This window comes from Rhinatrema bivittatum, chromosome 11, assembly GCF_901001135.1.
Source record: "Rhinatrema bivittatum chromosome 11, aRhiBiv1.1, whole genome shotgun sequence".
Taxonomy (NCBI): domain Eukaryota; kingdom Metazoa; phylum Chordata; class Amphibia; order Gymnophiona; family Rhinatrematidae; genus Rhinatrema; species Rhinatrema bivittatum.
Window position 1 is genome coordinate 95753117 of NC_042625.1, and position 24038 is coordinate 95777154.

At 42.6% G+C, this 24038-nt stretch overlaps 2 protein-coding genes across 5 annotated transcripts in view; one reads left to right on the forward strand and one right to left on the reverse strand.

The window, feature by feature from the left end:
* The window catches only part of LOC115100841 (protein argonaute-4), a 35281-nt gene extending 30200 nt beyond the window's left edge, over positions 1–5081 (reverse strand). For 2 of the 4 annotated variants that reach the window (XM_029619807.1, XM_029619806.1), the window contains exon 1: positions 5009–5081. In XM_029619807.1, coding sequence (XP_029475667.1) covers positions 5009–5069 — 61 coding nt within the window. In that variant the 5' untranslated portion in view covers positions 5070–5081. Of the gene's footprint in view, positions 1–2647; positions 3018–5008 lie in introns of those variants that run through there. The other 2 variants (XM_029619810.1, XM_029619809.1) reach the window with 1 other exon arrangement.
* A 5334-nt stretch (positions 5082–10415) lies between these two features.
* Positions 10416–24038, forward strand: part of CLSPN (claspin) — an 85085-nt gene continuing 71462 nt past the window's right edge. The window contains 7 exon segments of the mRNA XM_029571501.1: positions 10416–10636; positions 13928–14066; positions 14616–15035; positions 15037–15059; positions 15613–15747; positions 22833–22922; positions 23107–23179. Coding sequence (XP_029427361.1) covers positions 10619–10636; positions 13928–14066; positions 14616–15035; positions 15037–15059; positions 15613–15747; positions 22833–22922; positions 23107–23179 — 898 coding nt within the window. The 5' untranslated portion in view covers positions 10416–10618.

The window sequence follows — 24038 nt, forward strand, 5'->3', positions numbered from 1 at the left end:
AAAAACTAAAAAGACTTACTGTATGCATTTACATGTCCATCAAAAATGTTACATGCATAAAAAGCTCATGTATCAGGTTTTAGGATATGATTTGGGAATTTTTAAACAAAAAATATTTTCCCTAGTACCTAATCTATGCATTGTCAGGTCCCGATTTTTCTTTTGGAGGTGCTGAGCAAGGGAACTGAAGATTTAAAATTTTTAAGAACAGACCATAGTCAAAGCTACAGACAATATCAAACCAGACTGTCAGAGCTGAAAATCTCATCCCTCATAAAAAGGAGCTTCCACTATTGATGCAATTAGGAGACTCCAAAGAAATAAGCAGAACAGATTGCCAGAATCTAGCACAAATGTAGTACTACACATCTCTTATGAAACCTGCAAGTACTAACTAAAGCACGGTGTCTGTAAACTAAACTAATCAATTTAGAATTATTAGCAAAGGGTTGCTAAATGTTGCATAGTGTTAGTTTAATGTATGCAAGAAGTTTAACCAATTTGTTAGCCACTTTCAATGTCAATTCTCAAAAGTCAAGTTAGCATGCTGAAGAAAAAAATTTGGATGAGTCATAAAAGTTTCATATTCTACAACACTGGCTGGTTGAAAGGTTCCATGACCAGATAGTCTTGTATGCTTGGATATACAGAAACGATTAGTGGGCTTCTCTCTCAACCGTATTCAGTAACACTGAAAGCACAGGAAAACACACATTACTTGCAGCATGCTATCACAGCACTATATACACTTTCTCAGAGCGTGCCATAAATCTGATTTACAAGACAACTGTGCTAATGCTGTACACTAAACTCCCTAAAAATGTCTGCCCAGCCATTCTGGAATTCTCCAGAGAAAAGGAGACGTCGAGACCATCAGAAAAGGAAAAAAAAAAAGTGTGCAGACCCCATTGCTCTGAGCTGACCAACAGGTGGGAAAGCAATAGGGAACAAAGAAAAAGCAGATGCTACTACCTCAGAAAGCTCCAAAATAATGCTAAGTGAAGAATCCTAATTCTGCATACACTAATGGATTGTTTTAAGTACAGATTCAGATCACCACAAGTAAAAGCCAAGACAAACATGGTAATCACAGAGGAACACTACAAGCCATAACATGAGACTTCATGTCCCACCCATTGTACCTTTCTCTATTTTATGCAATTGTGACAAGTCTCCATTTTATCAATGGTGTAAAAAAAAAAAACAAACACACAAAAACACCAGCTTCCTTTGTTGAAGGTGGCTCAGTGAGGCCCATGTTGCTCATTCCAATCATACAGTAATTTTAAAGAATGATAAAAATAAGAAAAGGAACTTTTCCAATGCTCTCCTTTGCAAATATTAAATAGTGTAATAATCCTAAATTAAATAATGACATTCAAGTCTCATTTGTCCACGTGAAGGGAAGAATAGTTTTGCAGGCCAGAAGAGCCAGAATTTAGCAAATTCAGTGTAGAAAGCCCCCGTACACAGCAAATAAATAGGTTGGGAGATGCAATCAAGACTTGGAAACATTAAAGTTAAGAAACAAGGTTTGGAAATAAAGTAAAAGTAAATATAAAGTTTGCTGGTGTGCATCTTCCTATCCCTTGTATATAAAAATAGTTCCTAGATTAACTGCCAGACTTTGCATCCCCATGTAGTCCTACAGTATTATTTAAGAGTTGATCAACTGATTACTGGATGAACCAAATGAACCTGCGGCTAGTCTAAAAACAAAGAGGCATGTGGTTTAAACAATTTGTAACCTGCTCAATCCTCCATTCTAGCAAGGTTAAAAAAAACCCCATGTATATAAATAATATACAGACCACCTTACAGAGAGAGCACATTGGACAGTCTCATTCAGCCAATCGAGTTGTTTGACTAGCTACCACTCCTTCATTTGGTTTAATGTAACCACAGCAATGGAAGGGGAGCCCCCAAAACAGTTTTTAGGCTCTTTATAATAAGCGTGTGCTGTTACCAATGTGTCAGTTGTCATCAAGATAGATTTGTCTATCAAATTATAATGGAACAACTAAAATTCGTGTTTCCCTGAAAAGCTTGCATTAATTCTGCTGAATATTCAAAGTGTGCTGTGACCCACAAGTTCCTAGCACCCAGTACTGAGAAATCTGAGACGCCCGTCCAGCAGACAATGGGCAGAGATTCCCTGTTTGAAATAAAAAGTTCTGGCTCTCAGGAGGCGACTGGCAGTGGGGGCTCTGTGGCAGCCTGGGTTCAGTACTTTGCAGGCTCTTTATTTTGGTACAGGAAAGAAAGGGAAGCGTGCAAACAGGAGCCAGGCAGGGCACACGAGACCAGGAAGAGGCCCCAGCTCGCAGGCCAGCCAGGAAGTGCCCCGCTCCGGCGGCGAGGAGCAGGACCAGAGCCCGCGCCTGCCCCCGGCCTCCTGTCGGGCGAGGAGGAGGAGGAAGTTGTTTTCTTGTTAAAGGTCTGGGAGGTTTCCACCCCCAAGCGCCGGGCCGGAACCCGCGTCCCCGCCCTCGCAGGCTTTAAATGCCTCCCGGGGCCGCCTTGGCATTCACCCTCCGAGGTGTGGGAGCCGCCGCCGCCGCCGCCGCCTCCTCCTCCCCGGGCATTGTAGACCGGAGCTCCCGGCGCAGGGGAGGCCTGCTCCCTCCCCAACGGCGGCCCGCCTCACCTGGCCCGGGGCCGAGCGCCTCCATGCCCGCGGCGGTCCTCTCCGCGAGTCTCTTTTTCTCCGGAATATTTGCTCCTTGGTGGGGCGCTGAGCACACGGACGGGAGGGGGCGGCCGTGGCCGCCGGGTGAGGTGGGGGGAGGAGCCGGCAGCCCTGCGGCCTTCCTCCGAGGTCACCGTCTGTCCGTCCCGCGAAGGGGGGAGGCGGTGAAGGGCCCGGAAACAAAAAATAAACAGTGAAAACCGGAGGAGGAGCCTCCGCCGCCGCCGCCACCGAGGAGGCGCCAGTAACAGGGCGCGGGAGCGAGCGACGAGGCGCGCGCGCACCCAACGGGAGGAGCGCGCGAGCACCGCCCGCCACCTCCCACGACGCGGGAGCGCGCTGGAGCGTCACCTGGCGCACGTCGGGAGATCGGCGCGCGCGCAGGGCACGTGCGCTGTCGCTGTGGCGGGACGCAGCAGGAGCAGGCCCGGGCCGCCGCGAGACCTGCAGCTTGATTAGTTTTACCTTTTGCGTATTGTCCGGTTAAATAGTTGTAACGTTCCGCCGCAGGCTAAAGGTGTGGGCAAACGTCCTCGGCTGCCTCGAAGTGCAAGTGAGCTCTGGCTTACCGAGGCAGGTGAGCAGGCTACGGCCCCGCCCCCTGCTGAGAGTTTGCACAGACGGTGCCCGCTCCTGGTCCAACCAGCACCTGAGAGGTTCTGAAGGGAGTCCTTGACAGGAGTTGTCACGTTGTTTCCCACATCACCATTTTAATGGCGTTGCGAGCAGGAGCCTGTATAAAATATTTTGTATAGTATGTTTTACACAGTGGAAAGAATGGCTTAAGACCCGTAAAACACTAATATGCATTTCCAGTAGACAAAACCCTATTGAAAACACTTTAGTAAATCTATAACCATTATCAAGATTTCAAAGCAATTCACCTCCAACTATGGACATTTGCTGGGGCACATTCCTGTTAAACTTCAATACGTCAATATTTAGTTTCTATGCCGCTGATCTGGAAGACTTGGCGGATTACAGTTCACAGTTAAATAATAAGACTGCTTTATAAAAAAATTCAACAGAACATGACAATTCAAAACACAAAACAATGCAATAAGTGTAACATCAGTAGTAAATTAAATCAAAGGCAAGCTAAAAGTTTGTAGGGACTTTCTGAAGCAGGCAAAGTCTCCCTCAGCCCTAATCTCTACATAATTCAGTAATCCAAGTCTGTTGCCATCTTTCCTCCGGGAATCACTTCGGAGAAATGAAGGATGAATAAGGAGCTCGGATAGAGTAGCCACCTTACCCAAATCAACCTAATCCAGCCTCTGCCCTGACTCAAATATAGTTGTTTCAATAAGCTTAAATTGAAAAAGTTATTCAGATAAAAGACCAATAAATATGCAGCAACTGGAATCTCTAAGCCTGAAGAATTATGGTCCATAAATTTAGGAGAATACTCAACTGCCCCACATAAGGCATATTTAAGGAGATAATGTACTGCTATTTTTATGCCACAAAACATTTAAATTTTGAAAAAAACTGAAAGACTGAAAGACTGGCAAAAGACTGGCAAAAGAAAAGCTGCAAAAAGCCACAGGTGTAAGTTTCTCTAACCAAAAAAGAGAAAGCAAAACAATAGATCAGTTCTAACTTCCAAGCCATTCATACAAGGTATGGAGAGACCCTAGCCTATCAAATAATGCAATCAGAAATCAATAAAATGTGGTAGAAAGATATAAATAGTCCCGGTTTTATTGGATGGCGGGGACCTGTTTAAAATGAACTGCCAGGCGCACCTTGGTATAGTGACCATACTTATTATATCATGTCAACTCAGGAGGCAAGTACTCGCAGTAAATTTGAGAGAGACTAGGATCCTATCCAACATGACCTGGCTTATAAACCAGGCAGAGCAAGCCCATTTAGAAAACGTGAGCCCTGAACCCGATTTTAGCAAGGATTCAGCAAGTCCGTTTATCAGACCCCAGGTAACCCCTTGCCACTCCCCTCTGCACAATCATTCTACTTAAAACAGAGGCTGTGTAAGAAGTGTTAACATGCACTATCCACCTTTAATATTTATAGCCAGACTAATGTTGGTACCTTTGAAAACTAGAAGGCACCATAGTAGAAACCTCTAGGAATAAAGTGTGAGCTTCTTCTGCTTTGATAGGATATCATACAGAGCTATTGCTTCACCCGGGGCTGTTTAACACTTCACATTCTTACCTGAACTATTGCTGAACTATAATTTAAATGTAAGCTAACGTTTAAGCGAAAATAGATGACAGGAATATCACATTTCATTCGCGTCCCTCAAGCCTTTATCTACTCCTCCCTATACAGGCTAAGTAAACGTTCACTTACTAAGATTTGGGAGGCAGAACAAGCTGTCATGCTTAGGTGCTCCTAATGTTTCACGTCCCATGACGTTCTTCTGTTTTCTCTCTAATTCACTAAAAAGCTTTACCACCCTCTCTCCACAGATTTATAGCTGATTAACCCTCCTAGCTCCAGCTGCCCAGCCAAACCGGAATCTGGGTTAATTGCAGGGAATCAGTGGCAAGAGTGGGTGGTAGATTTGAATTATAAAGGGTAGAGGTTCAGCTTCTAGATATGAACGGAACTATTTCTTCAGGCACGTCCACTGATGCAAAGAGAATAGCTCCATACTGAGTCCTAAAATTACAAGGCCTGCCCCGAAGGGTTAGGTCCATGGATCTAAACTGACAAAGCAAAGCTGAGATATTCTATTGCCGTCTGGAGTTCAAAGGGCCGACAAAAACTCTTTCGTTCACTTCCAGGGAGCCTTGAGATTTGTATACATGTTCTAATACACTACACATTGATTGTTTTCTCCTCATTTTTTATTTAAAAAGTTTTAGCAGCGCCCCTATTGGCAGTTGCAATAAAACCATCCACCTTGAGAACTATTCCACTGCCTAAGGCACCCATAGGTACAATTAAAGGACAACTAATTTAACTTATTTCACTACACCTTTCATATCACTTTATTTTCTGTATATGTATAGAGGATCAAAATACAAATAAAGTATTATATGCGTGGTTATTGAGGGATATTCTTTAATCAAAGGATTGGAGACAGTCAATCCAGCCATGTGATTGGCTAATCAACATGCCATACACAATGATGCATATTCCAATAATTATTAAAGCTGTGATTAGCTCATCAGTAACAGGCATAAAGTTAACCACATCACCTGAAATCAATCCAAAAACCTCAGTAATATTTACTCAGGTTGTTGTTTTATTTAATCGCAAGTCAATGTTATGTTTGTTCCATTATGTGAATCTTCTAGCAATAAAGACGGTGTGAACAACTAAGAAAAACTGCGCGCCCGGTTTGTACTCCCATATGTCGTTGTGCAGGTCTCAGTTTTTGTCTGAAAGTCTCGTTAGAATGCAAGGGAGCTGCCGAATCCACCAGACGGTCTCCTGGGTGTTAACAGGTTCTGGAGGGAGACGTGCCAGTGCTTTATTAGTCTGGCCCCCTGGTACCTGTAGTGCTGCAGGAAGCAAAATTAAGTGCCAAGATGGTTAGAAATTGGTCCATATTCGGGACCAAGGACTGACGCTCGGCGTTTTCGCCCACGCCTTTCAAAGACCGGATGAAGAATTTGCTTCACGAATTGAGTTGCACATGAGGGTATTCCTACTGGTCAGTCGTTGCTAAAGGTAAATCATGAACTTTCTAAACGGAAAGCCGGATCTGCTTTTTTTCCATCTTAATACGAAAACATGGTTCTGTTTATTCGTTTATCCTTCTAGGACAGTTTTAACTTCCACTCCGTAGGAAGAGGCTGCTGATGTGTCAGATAATACTGAGACTTCTGGTTTTGTGTGTTCTTTACCTTATAGCTCTTAAACGGCTGGACCTAGCTGAACGAAATTTGGTGTGGAGCTAAGCTGGTGTAGGGACATCAGACTGTCAGTGTTTTCAGGGATGCAGGAGAGGGCCAATGCTGGCATAAGACATGCACTGGAACAAGAGCCAAGGCTGTATAGAATGCTGCTCATCTAAGTAACTGGGGCCAATCCTGCATTAGTAAGTAAAGCGGTCCCATCTTTCTTTAAAATATCCACATTCAGCAGAACTTGTGTTAGGCAGACCAGACAAGTTTAAGTAGTACCGATCCAATAGCAGGGCTGTGGAATGTTGTGACTTTTCTGATCCTGAGGACACACATTTATTATTGTGGAAACAAATGAAAAATCGCAGTCTAATTTAGCAGCCTGTTTAATGCAATATTGCTCTACACATACAGGTGATTTTAAAAGGGAGGTTTGGACTGTTTCCATTTGTTGTCCTTATAGATTTCTGTACTAGAGGCGATGATGCTTCTTAAAGCATTCAGGGAAGTGGATATTAAATAGGGTCTGCTGTATTACCACTGAAAAGGAACTTGGCCGGACTAGAGGGGCCTGGCATTGTTATCTGGGCTCCTTATATCTTGTGTTTCTGTGTTCTCACTCTTTAGATTAGATGTTTGAAATTCATCAAATCAACAATAAGCTATTCTGTGTCTAGTCAGAATTGCCATTCATCTAGGTACTTAAATACACTTTGATATGCTGGTTTCTTAACTACTGTATAATTAGCACTTCGTTCTTCTTGTAGTTATTTGGACAGACAGTAGCTACAGCTCTGTGAATAATTTATCATTGGGTATTAGTCATGATACATTCTTTGTGTAATTGATTGTGCTGCTCATCTAATGTCTTTGAAAGGTTTACATTTCACACGGGTACTTTCTCTATTATTGATGACCTAGCATTTACACACTTCTTTGAGACTTATTCCAAAACACCCATATACAAATGAATTTGTCAGTTTGCCTCGAACATATTTTTTAAATTTTGGATATTACCTCTTGGTGGCAGCACTTCACAGAACAAAAAGTTTTCTGGCTATTGATAGTATATTTAATTTGTCTGAAGATGACCTAGAGAGATATCAGTGGTCTTTGTGGTAAGGTCCCCAACAGGTGATGCCAAGCAGCTTGGCTGTGATAACTAGACTTGGTTGCCTTTCCTCTAAAATATTGCATGTCACTGATTGGGGTTACTAAAATTCTGTTCTATATTCAATTATTTTTATTTATTTATTTTAGTTCATTGCACCGTGTAGTCTCATATTGCAGATGTGAATGAGTGAATACTGACTGCCAGGGAGTTATTTATTTGTATGTTAATAGAAAGATCATTAACATTTACAAATTACTTGCATACAAAATTGTAGGTTTTTTTTTTTTTAGAAAAAGTAGCAGGTTGGGCGCCAGTTGCCACCTCAAACTTCCACTCCAGCTGCAATGAAGAAAAGAATATTAATTAAAAAAGATTCCATGTCAGCAACCTGGTGTAACCTGGCAAAAAATCACCACTGTAAAAGTGATATAATATTGGGGGAAGTTTGACACAAATAAGCTATAATTCTATCTGAAGCTTTCAGGCCCATTCATTCACCACTTTCAGTATGCAATAACAACTAGTGGTAGTTAAGAAGAAGAATGGTTTGAGAACTGTAAATGTAAGCTCTGCTAGAATGATCAAGCGACAGTTTTAGCATAAATTTGCACTCCTGAAGCAGACTCAGGTTTGAATTGTAACATATATTGAATTACTGAAAAAAATCTTTGCATTTGTGTAATGTCAGGCCTGCGCTGTTTACAGGATTTTGCGCACTTTGATTTTATCTTGATTGCGTCTAAGCATATCTAGCAAGACATTTGAATTGTTTCCATGCTGATTTTTTTTAATTATGTGGATATTAAACCTTCTTTAATCAGCTAAATTAATTTTCTAATAAGGCCTGTTGGGCTGAAGCATGTTTATTTGATTATATCTGTATTCCATCTGCTACTGACATTGGTGACTTTGTGCAAGCCTCTGTTATATTTAACAAGCATTTTCCCCAAAGAGTTACAATGAGTAAACTCTTATCTTCCAATCCTGTAGATATTCACTTAGCCTGTAAGTTCTCTGGAGCATGGACTCACTGTACCTGTGTATAATTTGTTGTAAAATGCCTTTGTTGAGGGGCTATATATATATATATGCCATGACGATATGGATTTTGGTGATAATCCTGTAACTTTTAGCAAGCATGATCCAAAGTACTTGACAGGTTACATAAAACATACACAATAAATAGTTAAATGACATAACATTAAACTCAAATTAAAATAATAAAATTTAAATAAAACCATTCATCTCTGTAGATCTCAATGGCAACACCTTCCAACCATGTGTAATATAATACTTAGTGTTTTGCATATTTGTGCACTTAAGGATGGGCTACCATCATTGGCAGCAAAGAGCTATACCACCTTTAGCTATTAAGGTCCATGATTATGGAACCAAAGGCTTATTGAATTAAGGGTTGAAGAAAATTACCTGAGGTAGAGTAAGCTGTGTGACTTTTGAATCAGGTATACCATGAATACAGGTGCCAGAAATTGAGAAGGGAGGGACAACACAACACAACACATGAAAATCTTAGGACCTGTAGATTAGGTGGTATAGTCGCTGTTTATGCACAAAATTAACTAATATGTTTGGGAGTGTTTAATATTATTATGAATTTGTTAGTGTGATTATCATACTTCACCCTAATGTCTGTGGAAATTAAACAAAAGATTGTTTATGTACTTTCAAAACTAATAAAAATGCTTGAACTGGAACATTAAAGTCTTGCAACCATCTTTTAGATGAGACTCACTATAAGAGTTGTGCTCCTTGCAGGGCCAGATTTAAGATTACCTGCCCATAGGCAGAGGAATGGGGAATTTTTTTTTTTGGGGGGGGGGGACATTCACCCCTGCAGCAGTAGAGCAGTCTAGTAGCTAGGGCAGCAGGCTGAGAACCTTCACCCTCTATTGCCTCCGGTACAAACATAGGGCCCGATTTGTTAAGTATTTTTTTTCCATAGGCAAAAAATTGAATAAATCACGTACTAAATAGCCCTCTTATCAGGGAAATACCTGCAGGACCTGAATGTAATCGCTTTGAAAAGTGGAATATAAACAAAGTATTATTAAATCAGAGCAGCAGGAAAATACCTAGTTTTTCGGCCCTTTCAGAATTGGGTGACCCAGCTGGCCATTTGCTTATGCCTAAATGAAGCACTAGCGCCTTGACAGAGTAGCGGGTCGCAGAGTCTTGTGGGACACGATACATTTACATAGTGGTAACGCCTATTCCAAACTACCTGCCCTCAGGGCCAGTGCCTCCATTAGGCAGACGCCTGGCGAGCCAAAACTTTTGAGGGTGGCATATCCCTGCCAGCGCGAGACCTAGAGGGGTGCTGCTCCTGATCCAATACCGCTAAAGAAAGGAGCACTGTACTGGAAACACTGCCACCCATAGGAAGGAGTGCTGCGCTGCAGCTGCCACCACTAGGTAAGTAGGAGCGGGGGTGCATTTCCGAAGGTTCGCCTAGGATGCCAAATACGCTCGCATCGGCTCCGTCTGCCCTCTCCGCCGCCTGAGACATGCAGACATTGCTGTAAGCTAGGGGGAGGTTTGGAGCCCTCTCCCAGAGCAGCGCCGTTGTAATGATAGGGACTTTAACCGGAGCGTGCTCGTACCTGCGCTACGCCTACGTGCGCGTCCCTCTCCGTCCTGTCCCCCCCGCTTCCACCCCCATGCATGCCGCAGGCTTGTTTGGCAGGCGCGCTGCCGTCGCCTGGGCGCCACTAAACGCGCCCAATCGGCTTCGCGAAAGCTCCCAGGTGGCGGGCGGAGCTGCGCCGTCATTGGCCCGGCGGGCGGTGGGCGGGACTTTGCGCCGCCAGAGCGCGAAAGCCGCGAGCCTTTGAGTCGGTTGGAGGGTGCTGGCGGGCTGTGCTCGGTCCGGCTCTTCGGGTTACGGTTTAACCGCTCCCGGCCTGCAGCTGAGGACTCTGACGTCTGTTCTTTTTCGCATTTCCCTGTTCTGGTAGTTCGCCTCTCGGTGCCATGGCAGCCTCGGCCCCGGTAAGCGCGGCTGCTCCGGCTGTTTAGTTACAGAAAGGCTGCGTCGTAACCGCTGCGTTTCCGGAGCTGTTCTTTTTGTTTGTAGAGTGGCGGAAGTGGACAGGACAAACCGCGCGTGGCTTTCTTTCCTCCCTGATCTATGAATGCCTCTTCTACCCCCACCCCTCGAGCTGCCGAGCGAGAGAAATCGCTTATTCCTGCCCCGCGGGTGCACCTCTCCCTCCCAAACGCACCAGTGTATTGGTATATTCGCCCCTCCCCCTTCATGTTTTTTTTAAAATGAAGGCCCACCCTCTTTATTCGGGTGAAAGAGATAACATTTTCAAATGCTCCTCCAAACAGGAAGGTGCATTTTGCCATAGAAAAAGAAATGAAAGCACAAAGGACTCACGATATTCCAGGGAGAGAGGGAGGCTCAAAAGAAATATCTAGATGTCGGGGATAAGGGACCACAGAGGAAGTGGAAACCGGTACTGAGACAATTTTAAGCAGGACTAGGACGGCTGCAAACACAGGGTTGAGGGGCTGAGTAAGTGTGGGACCTTGTATGCTCATCCAAGGACAAGCGAAGGAAGATGACAGTTGACTTGGCCAAGGAGTGATGTCTCTAGGTGGTCTGACTTGTACAGCTGACAGCTGGAATATAATTTTAGCTACAGTAGGGTGAATGAGAACAGCTGGTGGATGAGTGTAAATTGTCTTTGAAATGAGCACGTTTTCTTTCTGTATGTGGTAAACACAAAACTCCAGATGCAGTAAACTGACGTGCAAATTAATGCCATAAAAAGTGTGCTATAAATGTGTAATGTGTGTAAATCATGATCTGTGTCTGTTAGGTTATATGAATGTTATGTTCTACTGTATTCCACCTCAAACTTTGGATGTGAGCAGGAAGTTGATTTCTTAAATACATAAACTGAAAAGATGCACTAGACAGGCATAAAGTTTAAAAAGAGCTTCTTTTTGGGGAAGGCATTTATTAGCATAGTTGCCATCATGCTGCACTTGCTGCATGTACAACTGTCTATTGCTGTTGCCTCATGCTTCAGTTCACCCCATAAGGTCTGCAATTGCCTTCTCATATTGGTGTTATGCAGCTTCTGCCTGGTCAATGGTTCTACTGCCAGCTATTCTTTCAGATTTTAGATAAATTTGGAGAAGTATAAGGTGAGGGTGATATAATTGTACATCCAGCAAGCGCTGCATGAGGGTGACAATTGTACTACTGTATCCAACAATTCAGTCTCTCTGAATTGGGGGTCCTGGGGCAGAGAATCTCTGGCCAAGGATTTTAAGGCTTGGAAATGTTAACTCCTTGTCTGCAGTAGAGTAAACTGAGCTAACATTTCTAGGCCTAATGTTAGTCTGTGGTGCTGCGCTGGTGTGATTCTGTACGTGGGGTATCTGGAAGATCAGAGTTCATGACCCCATGATCTCCAGGTCTAGGAGTATGCTTGCACCACACAATAGACTAACACTGAGCTCAGAAATATGGACACACTTTACTTCACCTAGACCAGAAGTTAAATTTCCAGTATTTAAAACCCCCCCCCCCCCCCCAAAAAAAAACAACCAAACAAACTAGCATTAAGCTTTCATGGCTTTAACATTTCTTTCATTGGGGAAACAATAGCTAATGCCTTCATTAACAACTGGATTTGCATGCAAGCACACTAAAATGTATGCACACTTTCATGTGCAAAAGTCCTTGTTAAAACGAGTGATGCACACAGCTTTGTGTGCCTTAGAACATTGTCTGAGTGGGCCAATTGGACTTGACTTTGTCATCTTTTATGTTACCTTAGTAAGTTACATTCCATTGAACATTAAGAAGTCTTGACTTGTCAGTGACATCGAAATATTGGTCTGCAATTGGTTATATTTTTACTATTGCTGTGATGTGTGGCTATTGCCCCTCCTTCAGTTTGTCCCTAGCCAGAGATTTCAGGTATCTTATTATGACATGACTTAGATTACATATTTTTGTATTGATGGATAGTCATTTTCTTTCTTGTCATCCAGTTTGCTACAGATGCAACACAACTTTTTTTTTTTCCTGCTAACTTGCTTTCATATTTCTTGAAAGTTTGTCCTTCCAAATTAACTTCATTTTTATATTCTGCATTCAGTTTTGATTTGAAATTGGCTCTAATAATTGTGGGGTGGTTGCAAATAAAAATGAACATAGTGCATTCACATAAATCCATAGTTGAGAATGATAAAACTGGAACTGGTTATCAACATTGACAAAACTGAATTCCTTCACCTTGAGAGAAAACATACTAAAATCATTCAAACACCGATAACCCTAAGAAATAACCAAAAAATTGAGCTAGCCGAAAAAGTAAGGAATCTCTGAGTAATAATGGACCCAGAAATCAACCTGAAGCAACACATATCTATAAAAGTAAGAGAAGGCTACGCAGAACTTATGGTCCTCAGAAGATTAAAACCATTACTCACACCTGCCCACTTCAGAACAGTATTGCAAACACTTATCTTTTCTAGCACTGACTACTGCAACGCACTCTTACTAGGACTCCCAAGCACATCGATAAGACCACTCCAGATACTTCAAAATACTGCAGCCAGAATACTAACGGGAAAAAAGAGGAGGGACCATATAACCGAAACTCTAGCAGACTTACATTGGTTACCCATCGAATACAGGATAAAATACAAAGCCTTATGCACCATACACAAACTAATATATGATAAAGAAGCAGACTGGCTAAACACAGCCTTACGAGTACACGATCCACAAAGAAACCTCCGCTCAGCAAACAAAGCACTACTAACAATCCCTTTAGTAAAGTCAGCAAAATTAACCCAAGTGAGAGAAAGGGCTTTATCATTGGCTGGGCCCATACTATGGAACACGATGCCAACTGAACTCAGATTACAGAATAATTTCAAAACTTTTAAGAAAAATCTAAAACCATGGCTCTTTAAAAAAGCCTTCACTAAAGAGTGTGGAGGGTAGAGAATGAAAGTACAAGGTAATGCAGATGAGAATGAATTTAATCAATCCTACTTTTAAGAAGTAATATTTCAAAGCGATAGTAACTCAATAATATACCTGGACTTGACCAACATTACTCAAATAATGATTTTATTTATGAAATTGTAACTGAACTTTATTGGCACCTGTTAGAATGTAAGATATCCTACATTTACTTACCTTAGTCTATGTGCCTATTTGTAAACCGTTGCAATGGTATAAAACTTAGCGACGGTATAGAAAAGTTTTTAAATAAATAAAGATTAATGGACATGGTTTCACTTTATCAGTTGAAAGCTTTGGAGACTGAATCGCTGAAAGCAAGTTTGCAGGATAATTCAGACAGTGATCCTGACAGTGGACAAAGCAGCTATGAAATGGATTCTCCAGAGAATGTCGTTGGATGGACTGAGTCTATGGGCACCAAAGGTTTGTAATCCTCCTCAAGCATTTTCAATACTTTTATGAACTCAGAGTCTTGTAGACTAAGGACTTGTATTGCAGGAGAGTGGAGGTCATCTAGAATCTTTGCTAAAATTAAGAATGGAATTCAAAGTAAAGGAGGACAAATCCATGCTTTTTCTTTCATATCAGCTTCTGCTCTTGTAGGTACTAGGGTGTCCTTGATGCACTGGAAAATATTTAAAATAATGTAATTCTTTGGTGTCTGTCTTATTACATGCAGAATTCTGTAAAAATAAGATACATGATTTGTTTCCAGAAATGAGTATAGTTTAGAACATTTAGATTAACTGTACACCCCCATCTGGTAGATAATTGTTTCCTCGCCTAAGTATAATTGTTAATATAATATACCATGAGAGCTTATAACTAGGCTACATTGGTAAATTTAATATGCTTCATTTACATTTTTTTGGCATTGTAATCATGGTTGAAACAGTAACAATTTTTTGTGTGTAAACTAGTTAACCAGTGTAAATATAAGCTGTACACAAAGTTCTTAATGGTTTTTGCCAGCAGATTCAGATGATGAAATTTTAGGGAGGAGAAAATCCAAGGGAAGGAAGTTGCTTCAGGAAAGTGCCAGTGACGAAGAAGAGAGAAGTGACTGTGGCAGGAAGAGCAGCAGTGTTGAAGCAGAATCGCACAGCGATGAAAATGAAAAAGAAAATATTTTTGTACAAAAGAACCGAAAACCGAGCCGGCTTCTGAGAGTGCTGGAAGACAGCGACCAGAGTGATGGGGATGAACTGTCCAGCAAGGAGAACTTTGAAGCCATCCTTACAAAATCTCTTTTGGATGAGGGCAAGTTAGATTTGGATTTGCAAGGAGATAGGCCAGAATACATGCAGAAGTTCAAAAAACAATTAAGTGATGGCAAAGAAAAAATTAAAAGTAAATCAAAATGGAGCATGAAAAAAAAACGAGAAGAAAAGAAAGGAAAAGGAGCAGAAAGTTAAGGTATGTCTGTATCCTGCGCACATGTGCGTTCACGGTGAGTCACTGATTATTTTCTAATAGAAAAAAGATACCTGCCACTGAAGTAAAGGGATTTGCCATCAATTATTTTGACATGCTGTATATTTTCTGTAGTATGGTATCTGGATCTTTTATAAAGATTTGACTCAGGTTGGAGAGGTCACTTTCAAGAAGCTAGCATGTAGGAGCTCTCTAGTGAGACATCAAAACTGATTAATATAAACATGCTTCATTTTATTCACTGGTTTCCCCAAAGTGTGATACTTTATTTCCTTTTTAAACTAAAATGAATATGGTAGATATTGTCAGTCTCTAACCATTCTCCATAGCGGGTTTTCGATAGAGGATGATGGCAGATGGCCTGATAGGTATTTGTCCATCACCCGGTGTCTTTGAGAGAATGCATAGTTTGATACTCCGTGGCAGTTGTAAGCTATTCTGCAGGGTTTTGGTGGCCTGATAATCTTAGGCAGGCATGCTACAGGGGCTTGGGCATATCTGATCACATTCCTCCTCTTTTCTGGTCATGGAACAGGATAGTGGAGAGGCACCTCCTTTTAATGATAGTGGCTGTCTCCTTGCTGATAATGATCTTTTTGAGAATGAGATTGAGGAAGAATCGTTGGATGCAATCCGAGCAGCTGTGAAAGACAAAGTAAAAAAACAAAAGGTAAGCTAAAACCCATGGGGGTGGGTGCAGGGGCTTGAGGTTTACCTGCTGGAGTTAGACTGTTCTAGTTCTTGAATGCAGCAATTTGATGATCTTTGGCTTGCTAATTTTAGTTTGGGATAGGAACTTTGCAGGCAGGACAATTATTCAGATTCAGCTAGGATAATTCAGATGTTCAAAATTAATTCCAGCTTGTATAATGTTTTTTTTTTAAACTATTATGCCAGAGTAAGAAATGACTGAAAATTCAGCTACAAAAATGTCTTTGAAATTTTGTTCAGAAAGAGGGAAATTTTACATAAAATGTCAGTGCACTTGAAGGAATAAATTAAACACTGGTTCTAGTGGTGGCTTGCTTCATGTTCCATGAAATTTGCTGGTTTGTATGAATACTGCAGCTTATTCCTAAATTTGGGCCTGTTGGGATTGGAGAAGGGTGGATAGAAAGAGGAGACAGACTGAAACTTCACTTTCAATGCATATCCAGCATAACTCTCTGCTTCAACAGCAGGGGGAATGAAGAAAAGTGGATCTATATACAGACAACCAACAAGGATTGAATTGCAGAGTCTGGGTAGACAGGTGGGTGTGGGTGTGGCTTGCTTGTTGCGGCGGTTGCTGCCCCTGGCTAGTTGGGCTGGATATTTCATTTGGATGTGGCTCAGACGCTGCTCTCTGCATTGATGGTGGGGGTGGAGGGGTAATAGAACCAAAAGGTTACTAAGAGCCAAGAGAAACAGATAAGTATGAAAAAAAAGTGTGAAACTTGCTGGGCAGACTGGATGGGCCGTTTGGTCGTCTTCTGCCATCATTTCTATGTTCCTATATTGTCATCCTCCTTTATAAAAGTGGTGATAAGGGAGGTGGCTGGAAATTGCAGGTTGATTAGTCTGACTTTGCTAGTGGAAAATTTAGAGGTCCATATTCAAAAGGGCTTATCCGGCTAAGTATAAGACTTAAAGCCCCATGTTTTGAATATTCCTCTAAGCTGACCAGTTCGATGTTAGTCGTTACACAGCTGAAACTTAACCGGATAACAAAAAAGGCATGACGTGAATGTTCTGGGGCATGGTTTACATTTACCTAGGAAACTCTGAATATTAAAGTTATCTGGAGAACTGCATTCCCCAAAAGTGTACAGCTAAGCCAGCGTGAGAACCTTCTCTCTGACTCAGCTGTACACTTTTAGGAGTTGGAGTGCGGTTCGGAATTGGAGGGGAGGGAAAAGAGCTGCTCCCCCATTGCATTAAAAACCAATATTCAATAAGCTGGCTAAGGGCTTAGTTATCTGAGTAACACTTGCTGCTGGCTGGCTTTCTATGCCTTCTCTAAACTCCAGAGCGCCCCCCTTTCCTGCCTTTATGTTAGTTCTAGCCACTGAGTAGAATGCAGTTTTCAGCCCCATGGAGTTTCTCAGTTAATTCTTAGTTCCCCTGTTAAACTCCTCTCTTTATATTTCTCTTAGCCTAAAGTTCCCTATATGTACCCAGATGAGTCCAGACTCCTGGGTTTTGCCTCCCTTCTAGCAGATGGAGACAGTTTCAGTGTACATAACCAAGTGTATCACCTGCAGTCCCTCAGTATGGAGATGGTACAAAACCTGCAGTTCTGCAGTCAGGAGACTGTTTTGGATTTATGAGCCTTCCTCCCAGGGTATTTTTGGGTCCTTCCCTGTCTGGTCAAGGTGGGAGAAGCTGGGGTTGGAGACCCTTTTTTGTACACTCGCTCCTTTCTTCCATGGGGTGTAAATCTGGTGGTCCAGATCCTTCCCCTTCATGAGATTGCTGAGGCAGCTACAGACGGCAGTTTTCTTTTAGTTGATCTTTCTTTTTTTTCTTCTAGTAACTCTGTTCCATTCTAGGGAGTGTAGGTATTGTAAGTCTGGTAAAGTTTTGAAGGGACTGTTCCCCTGCTTGCCATTGAGGTGGTGGTGCAGGAAGGAACAGTATGCGTGCAGCAAAAGCATTCAGGGGTCTGCTTCAAGCATGGCCACGCCAGTAGAACAAGCCTCACAGATGACCGGGTCTAGCACTGAAGCTTTCCCCGTCAATGCGGAAACGGTGGCCATTTTCAATTCCCAAGCAGAGTCAACAGGAGAGGGAGGGGAATCTCCTCTTCAACTGTAGCCGGCAGTTCCCTGCCCTGTAGAGGTGCAGAGAGGCACTTGCACTGAGGAGGAATAGAGGTCTTCTGCCAATTTTAATTTGCTTATGTGCAAAGCGTGTTTAGCGAAATGCTGGCTATTGCCCTCAGTCTCCATGGATTCTCGGCCATTCAAGAGGCTTGAGCTGTTGAGAAGCTCTTCAGGCCAATGATGTTCGGTGCCGGATGTTAAATGGATCCGGGCCTAGACCAGCTGAAGGTGCAGGTGGGCTTTACTTAGCTGTGTGGTAGGCCACTGCAGCGGTTCCTTTCTCGCTTGTGCATGCATTCTCACTGCGTGGCAGTTGGATGTGCTGGGACCTGTGCATAAGGCCATGGCCTCAATTTGAGCGCGTACATCTGTGACCTAGACTTGAGCGTAGGTACTTGGGTGCGAAAGGCCGCAACTTAGACTGGAACACATATTTGCATGCGTCCTGGAGGGGTGTGTGTACGCCCAGGTGGCAGTGTGCACACAGGAGGCTGCCTAGAGCCGAAGTTCAGGAGATTTAGGCACCAGGGACAAACAGGTCCAAGCGTCTTGCTATCTGTGAGGCTTGCCGTCTGATAGTAATTCAGTCCTCTCTGTGTCATACTGTTTAGATGCTCAAAGAGATTTCACTAGTACAGCTTTTTCCCCTGTTGGGACAACCCCTTGGCCTATGTTGTCTCTGGAGGTGGAGCAGAGTGGGAGGCGAGGCAATGGTCAGTTCTTCTCCCTTGTTCCTGAGGGCAGAAACTTCCCTGTGAGAGGTCGGAGAGGGCAAGGTTGGGCCTATGGACTCTGGTATAGATCTATCCTCTTCCTCCTGGGTGAAATGTTTCCAAGGCCTGCAGACCTTTCTGCAGGGGTGCCCAGCGAATGCAAAGCAACCTACCATGTAGGGTTTGCAGGCTCGGGCCTCCTGTTTGTCAGTCACTGCAGTGCAAATGCCACAGTGAGGATGTCTCTGGTAATGTTCAAGGAGGTGTGGATCATGAGACATCTGAGGATTCCGATGGGGAATTGGCTTTCTCACCTCAAGAAGAGGGAGAAATTGCATATGATTGAGAGCTGCTTTGGACTCTGCTCAGGTTTTTCTTTTTTTCACAGATGTCTTGCTGAGTTTGTTGGCTTAGACCCTGATCATGTTTAGGGTGGCCAGAGGTCAATTTTAAGTTAAGCATCCTGTTTCTTTTCCCCCTGTATCCAATTCAAGAGATATTGACTTTAAGAGGTCCATCATAGCATGTTCTTGGCATCAACCACATAGCATGAGTTCTTGGCATCTCTCGCCTTGATAGAGGCATATCTGCACATAGCCATCAGGCCGGAGCACCAGAGATTCCTGAGGTTCATGGCCCTTCCGGAGGAAGTGGTGAAGACTAAAACTGTGAAGGATTTCAAAGGGACATGAGATAAATACTGTGGATCCTTAAAGGCTAGAGGATGGGAATGAATGAAAAGAGGCAAGGTGGTTATTACCCTTATCCTTACCTTCTTATGGTTAATGCAGCTCCAACATTGTTCTCTGCTTCAACGGCAAGGGGAAATGTGGAAAAGAGGATTTACATTCAGACAATAACCAACATGGACATCGAACTGTACAGTCTGCGAAAACAAGCATGGGGGTAACTTGCTTGATGTGGCGGTTACTACCCTTAACCAATAAGCCTGATACCTCACTTTTGATGTAACTCCATCACTCTCTCTGCTTCAGTGGCAGGAAATTGGAATTAAACAGTAACCAACATGGGCCCTGACCTTGGCAGTCTGGGAAACTGGTAAGTATGGGAGCTTGCTGGGCAGACTGGATGGGCCGTTTTGACTTTTTCTGCCGTCCTTTGTTTCTAAGGGAACACTTTCAGTTTTGAGCCCTTCCCTTCGGTTGGCAATGGCTCCATGTACCGTCACCAAGGTGATGGTGGTGGGAGTAGCCGCATTGTAAAAGGAGGGTGTGTTGGTGTATCTGGATGACTGGCTTATTCATGCAAAATCAAATGACCTCTGTCGACAATCAGTACAAAAGGTACCGATGCGTTTGAAGTCTCTAAGATGGGGGGATAAAACTAGCAATGAGCCATTTAGTCCTCTTATAAACTATGGAGTATCTGGGAGCTCAGTTCAACACACTAGTGGATAGTGTTTCTCATGGAGAGAGAGTGCTGAAATTGCAGAGTCAGATTATGCTTCTGCCCAGGGTCTGGGTTCTATGGCATAGACATTGGAATTAATGCATTGGGCATTTACACATATGTGGCCTCTGCAGGGGACTTTTCTCCCACTGGAATCTGTTTTTGGAAGAGTTTCATCTTCCTCATCCGTTAGAGGGAGAAGCCAAGGACCGTCTTTTGTAGTGCTTACTCTCCTTAATCTAGAGTATGATGCGGAATTGGAGATTCTGAATTGGATGATCGCTACCACTGATGCAAGCCTCTCTGGATGGAGGACGGTGTGGCAAGATCAGTTGGCACAGGGCTAATGGCTGGAACAGGAGGCCTCATGGCCTAACAATTTGAAATCCTTCACAGTTTTAGTCTTCACCACTTTCTCCAGAAGGGCCATGAACCTCGGGAATCTCTGGTGCTCCAGCCTGATGGCTATGTGCAGATATGCTAACAATTGGTTAGAGACTAGAGAAGTACATTTTACATTGTTTGCCTGTCTTCCAAGGTTACATGGCCTTCCAGTATAGATCATATCAGACAATGTAACAACGGTGGACTACATCACCTGTCAAGGCGGAACCAAGAATTAGGCAGCGTATCGAGAGGCCCAGGAGTTGATTCTCTGGGCAGAACATCACTTGGAATGGCTTGCAGTGTGTCTCACATCACTGGAGTAAACTACGTTCAGGTGGATTTGATCAGTCGGAGAAAGTTAAACCCCTGGGAATGGGTGCTATCTGAGGCAGTGAGGTGTCTCATTCACAGAGGATGGGGATATCCCGACCAAAGAGAACACCAAGGCATTGCAGTTTTACAGCTGCTGAACAGAGCATTGCTACAAAGGAATCTGAGGTCTGGTGCTGCCATGGACTTAAGGGATTGTTCTTTTGTCTTCACTCCTGTGGCCTCTGGTGGACAAGGGATTACGGTGGCTAGAGAAACATCCGGGCAATGTGATCCTGGTAACTCCAAAGTGGCCCCATTGACCAGATGTAATCAACGTGGTCCTAGATGAGCCCCTGAGGTTTGGATATCGGTAGACTATTTTCCATTAGGACTCTATTTTTGGTTTAGGTGGCTCGCTTCTGTCTTGCAGTTTCGCTTCTGAGAGGAAACAACTGAGATGGAGGGGATATTCTAAAGCGGTTATTTCCACCTTTGACATCCTTTTGACGTATGTGTGAATTTGGAGGATCTTCAAGTCCTAGTCTGCTGTTGATGGAGTACAGCCTCAGTCTGTTCAGGCTATGGTGTCACATATTTTGGCTTTTCTACAGAAAGGTTCTGGTCAAGGGACTGGCCTTTAACTCTCTAGTGTTCAGGTAGCAACAAGGGTTGTCTCCGGGGTAATGTGCAAGCGTATCCTCTATCTGCACATCCGGATGTTCTATGGTTCCTTCAGGGAGCTAAGAACTTGTCCTCAGGTGCGGAACATTTGTCCATCTTGGAATCTGAATCTAGTCCTTAGAGGATTGTGTTAGGCTCTGTTTGAACCACTAAAGAGAGGTATGGTTAAAGACTTGACTGTTAAAGTGGTTTTCTTGGTTGCTATTTGTTCAACTAGAGCTCCAGGTGCTGTTGTGTTGAGATCTCTTCCTACAGATATCTGATTTGGGGGTATCTTTATGCATGGTGCCTTCTTTTCTGCTTGAGGTAGTCTCTGCGTTCTGTCTTAGACAGTAGAGCTTCTAGCTTTTATGGATTTGGATTCCTCTACGTCTCATGCAGGGGAGCTTAGGCTCTTAAATTGGAGGCATGCATTATTGAGGTATCTAAAGGTCACATGATTTCCATGGATTGCATCTCCTCTTTGTAATGTGGAGTGGTCCAGAGAAGGGCAATAAGTCGTCTAAGGCTACAATTGTGGGGTGGCTGAAGGAAGCGATTGAGACAACTTACATTTCTAAAGGGTACCCGCTGCGGGGGGGAGGGTTAGGGGTGCACTTGACATGTTCTCATGTGGCTTCCTACGCCTAGTTGGGTGTTTCCGCATAAAATTTGCTGGGTGGCTACTGGGAAGTTGTTGCCTACTCTTGCTAGACATTATCGCTTGGAAGTTGGGGCTCCAGCTTCCATGTGCTTTAGTGAGTGTTCTACGATCAGAATTCTCCACGTCCCACCCGACTAGGGGAGCTTAGGTACATCCCAGGAGTCTGGAGTGATCTGGGTACGTACAGGGAAAGGAAAATTGGTTCTTACTTGGTAATTTTCGTTCCTGTAGTACCACAGATCAGTCCAGAGAACTGCCCATTTACCGGGGGGGCAGAGTATGCCACTCATACTGTTGAGTTGTATATAGTGAGGAGCTGTTGGAGGTTTTCAGTGCTGATCGCTTATGTTAAATTTGGGAAATGAGTTTTCCCATTGGTCTTTTTGGGCAACTTCCCCTCCTTACAGCTCATTGGAGGGGATGAGTTTGCTTAGAAATTTAGGGTTGTTGCTGTCATCTTGGCTTGGGTACAGTTCAATACTGAAAGACTGAAGGTCTCACTCTGGGTTAAGTATAGTGTCAGTGAACCTTTGTCTCCATCTGCTGGCAGGGACTCATAACACAGGAGTTGGACTGATCTATGGTGCTACAGGAACAAAAATTAGCAGGTAAGAACCAGTTTTCCTTTTGAGTGGATAGGCATTTGTAAAGTGTATGTGGTGCTTTTTTTATGATTTCAAATACAGTATTTTTCTATAGTATTGGTGGTCATAGTATTGTACAAGATGAATGTGCTAGCTATAAATATTGCATTCAAAATTGTATGCTCTGAAATTTGCTTTTTTTTTTTTTTTTCAAATTTCAGAATAGAAATGTAGTTCTTGAGCATGTAGGTTATGAACGTACATTTGATCATGAGGCTGAAGAAACTCAGGCCATGGGGGAAAGAAGGAAGGTGAGAAGTGTTTGGTGTGTACAGAGTTTTCATATGTTTAACATTTCTTTTGTTATGTTCAAGAATATGCTTTGGTCGTTAAATATTTCCTAATTTTACAGTATTTAGAAGGACTTGCTTCTAATTTTTGGTTTCCAGTACAGTCCTAAAATCCTTGTAAATCTCCTGCTAATTCCCTCTTCAGGAGCGCAAGGCAGCTAAGGTGAGCAGAGAAGCCATTAGACACCTGCACAGTGAGACTCAGCGACTTGTACGAGGTAGGCCTTGCACCTGTTTCTGTGACTGTTAATATCCTGACTTAATTTACTGTAGAACTTCACATACTTTGCTGCTCCTGGTGTGCATGTCACAGTTTGCAGAAATTCTTGAGGCTCTGGTTGCCAAGGAATTTGCACCTTGTGGATGTACTTGATGAATGCATATTAGGGTTTGTTCTTTGGTTGTGCTCAAGCTTTTTTAAATTATAGCTATTAAAATTGTATCTTCAATTGTTTTGCACAGATACGCATTGTTCTTGACTTGCTTGACAGGGAGTCTGTATATTTTTTAAATATTCCTTTTATTTGTTGCTTTTCTTGGTAAAATTGCCTCAAGTTGTACTATATAATTAAAACAAAATTAATATACAATATAGTGGTGCTCTTATTAGTTGATTTAATTGTATATTTAATTTTGTTTTAATTATGTTGTAAAATTGCCTCAAGTTGTACCAAAAGAAGCAACAAATAAATCGAATATTAAAATATATAAATGCAAACTCTATTTGAGTAGATTTTGTTATTTCAGCTAGCTTTATTTTAATTTGATATGTTCATCGCTCTACTTTATAAATGTAATAAGTTGCGATCAATCAAGAAATAAACATTTATCCAGATATATAATAGTCATGTCAATCCATCGCTGAAAGTATTAAAAAAACAAAAAACAAGTTGACTGTTCTTTGAGTTACAAAGAAAAAAAAAGTGTGTGTGTATGTATATATATATGTGTGTGTGTGTGTGTGTGTGTGTGTGTATATATATATATATATATATATATATATATATATATATATATATATATATATATATATATATATATATACATACATAAATACACACACACACACAGTTTTTG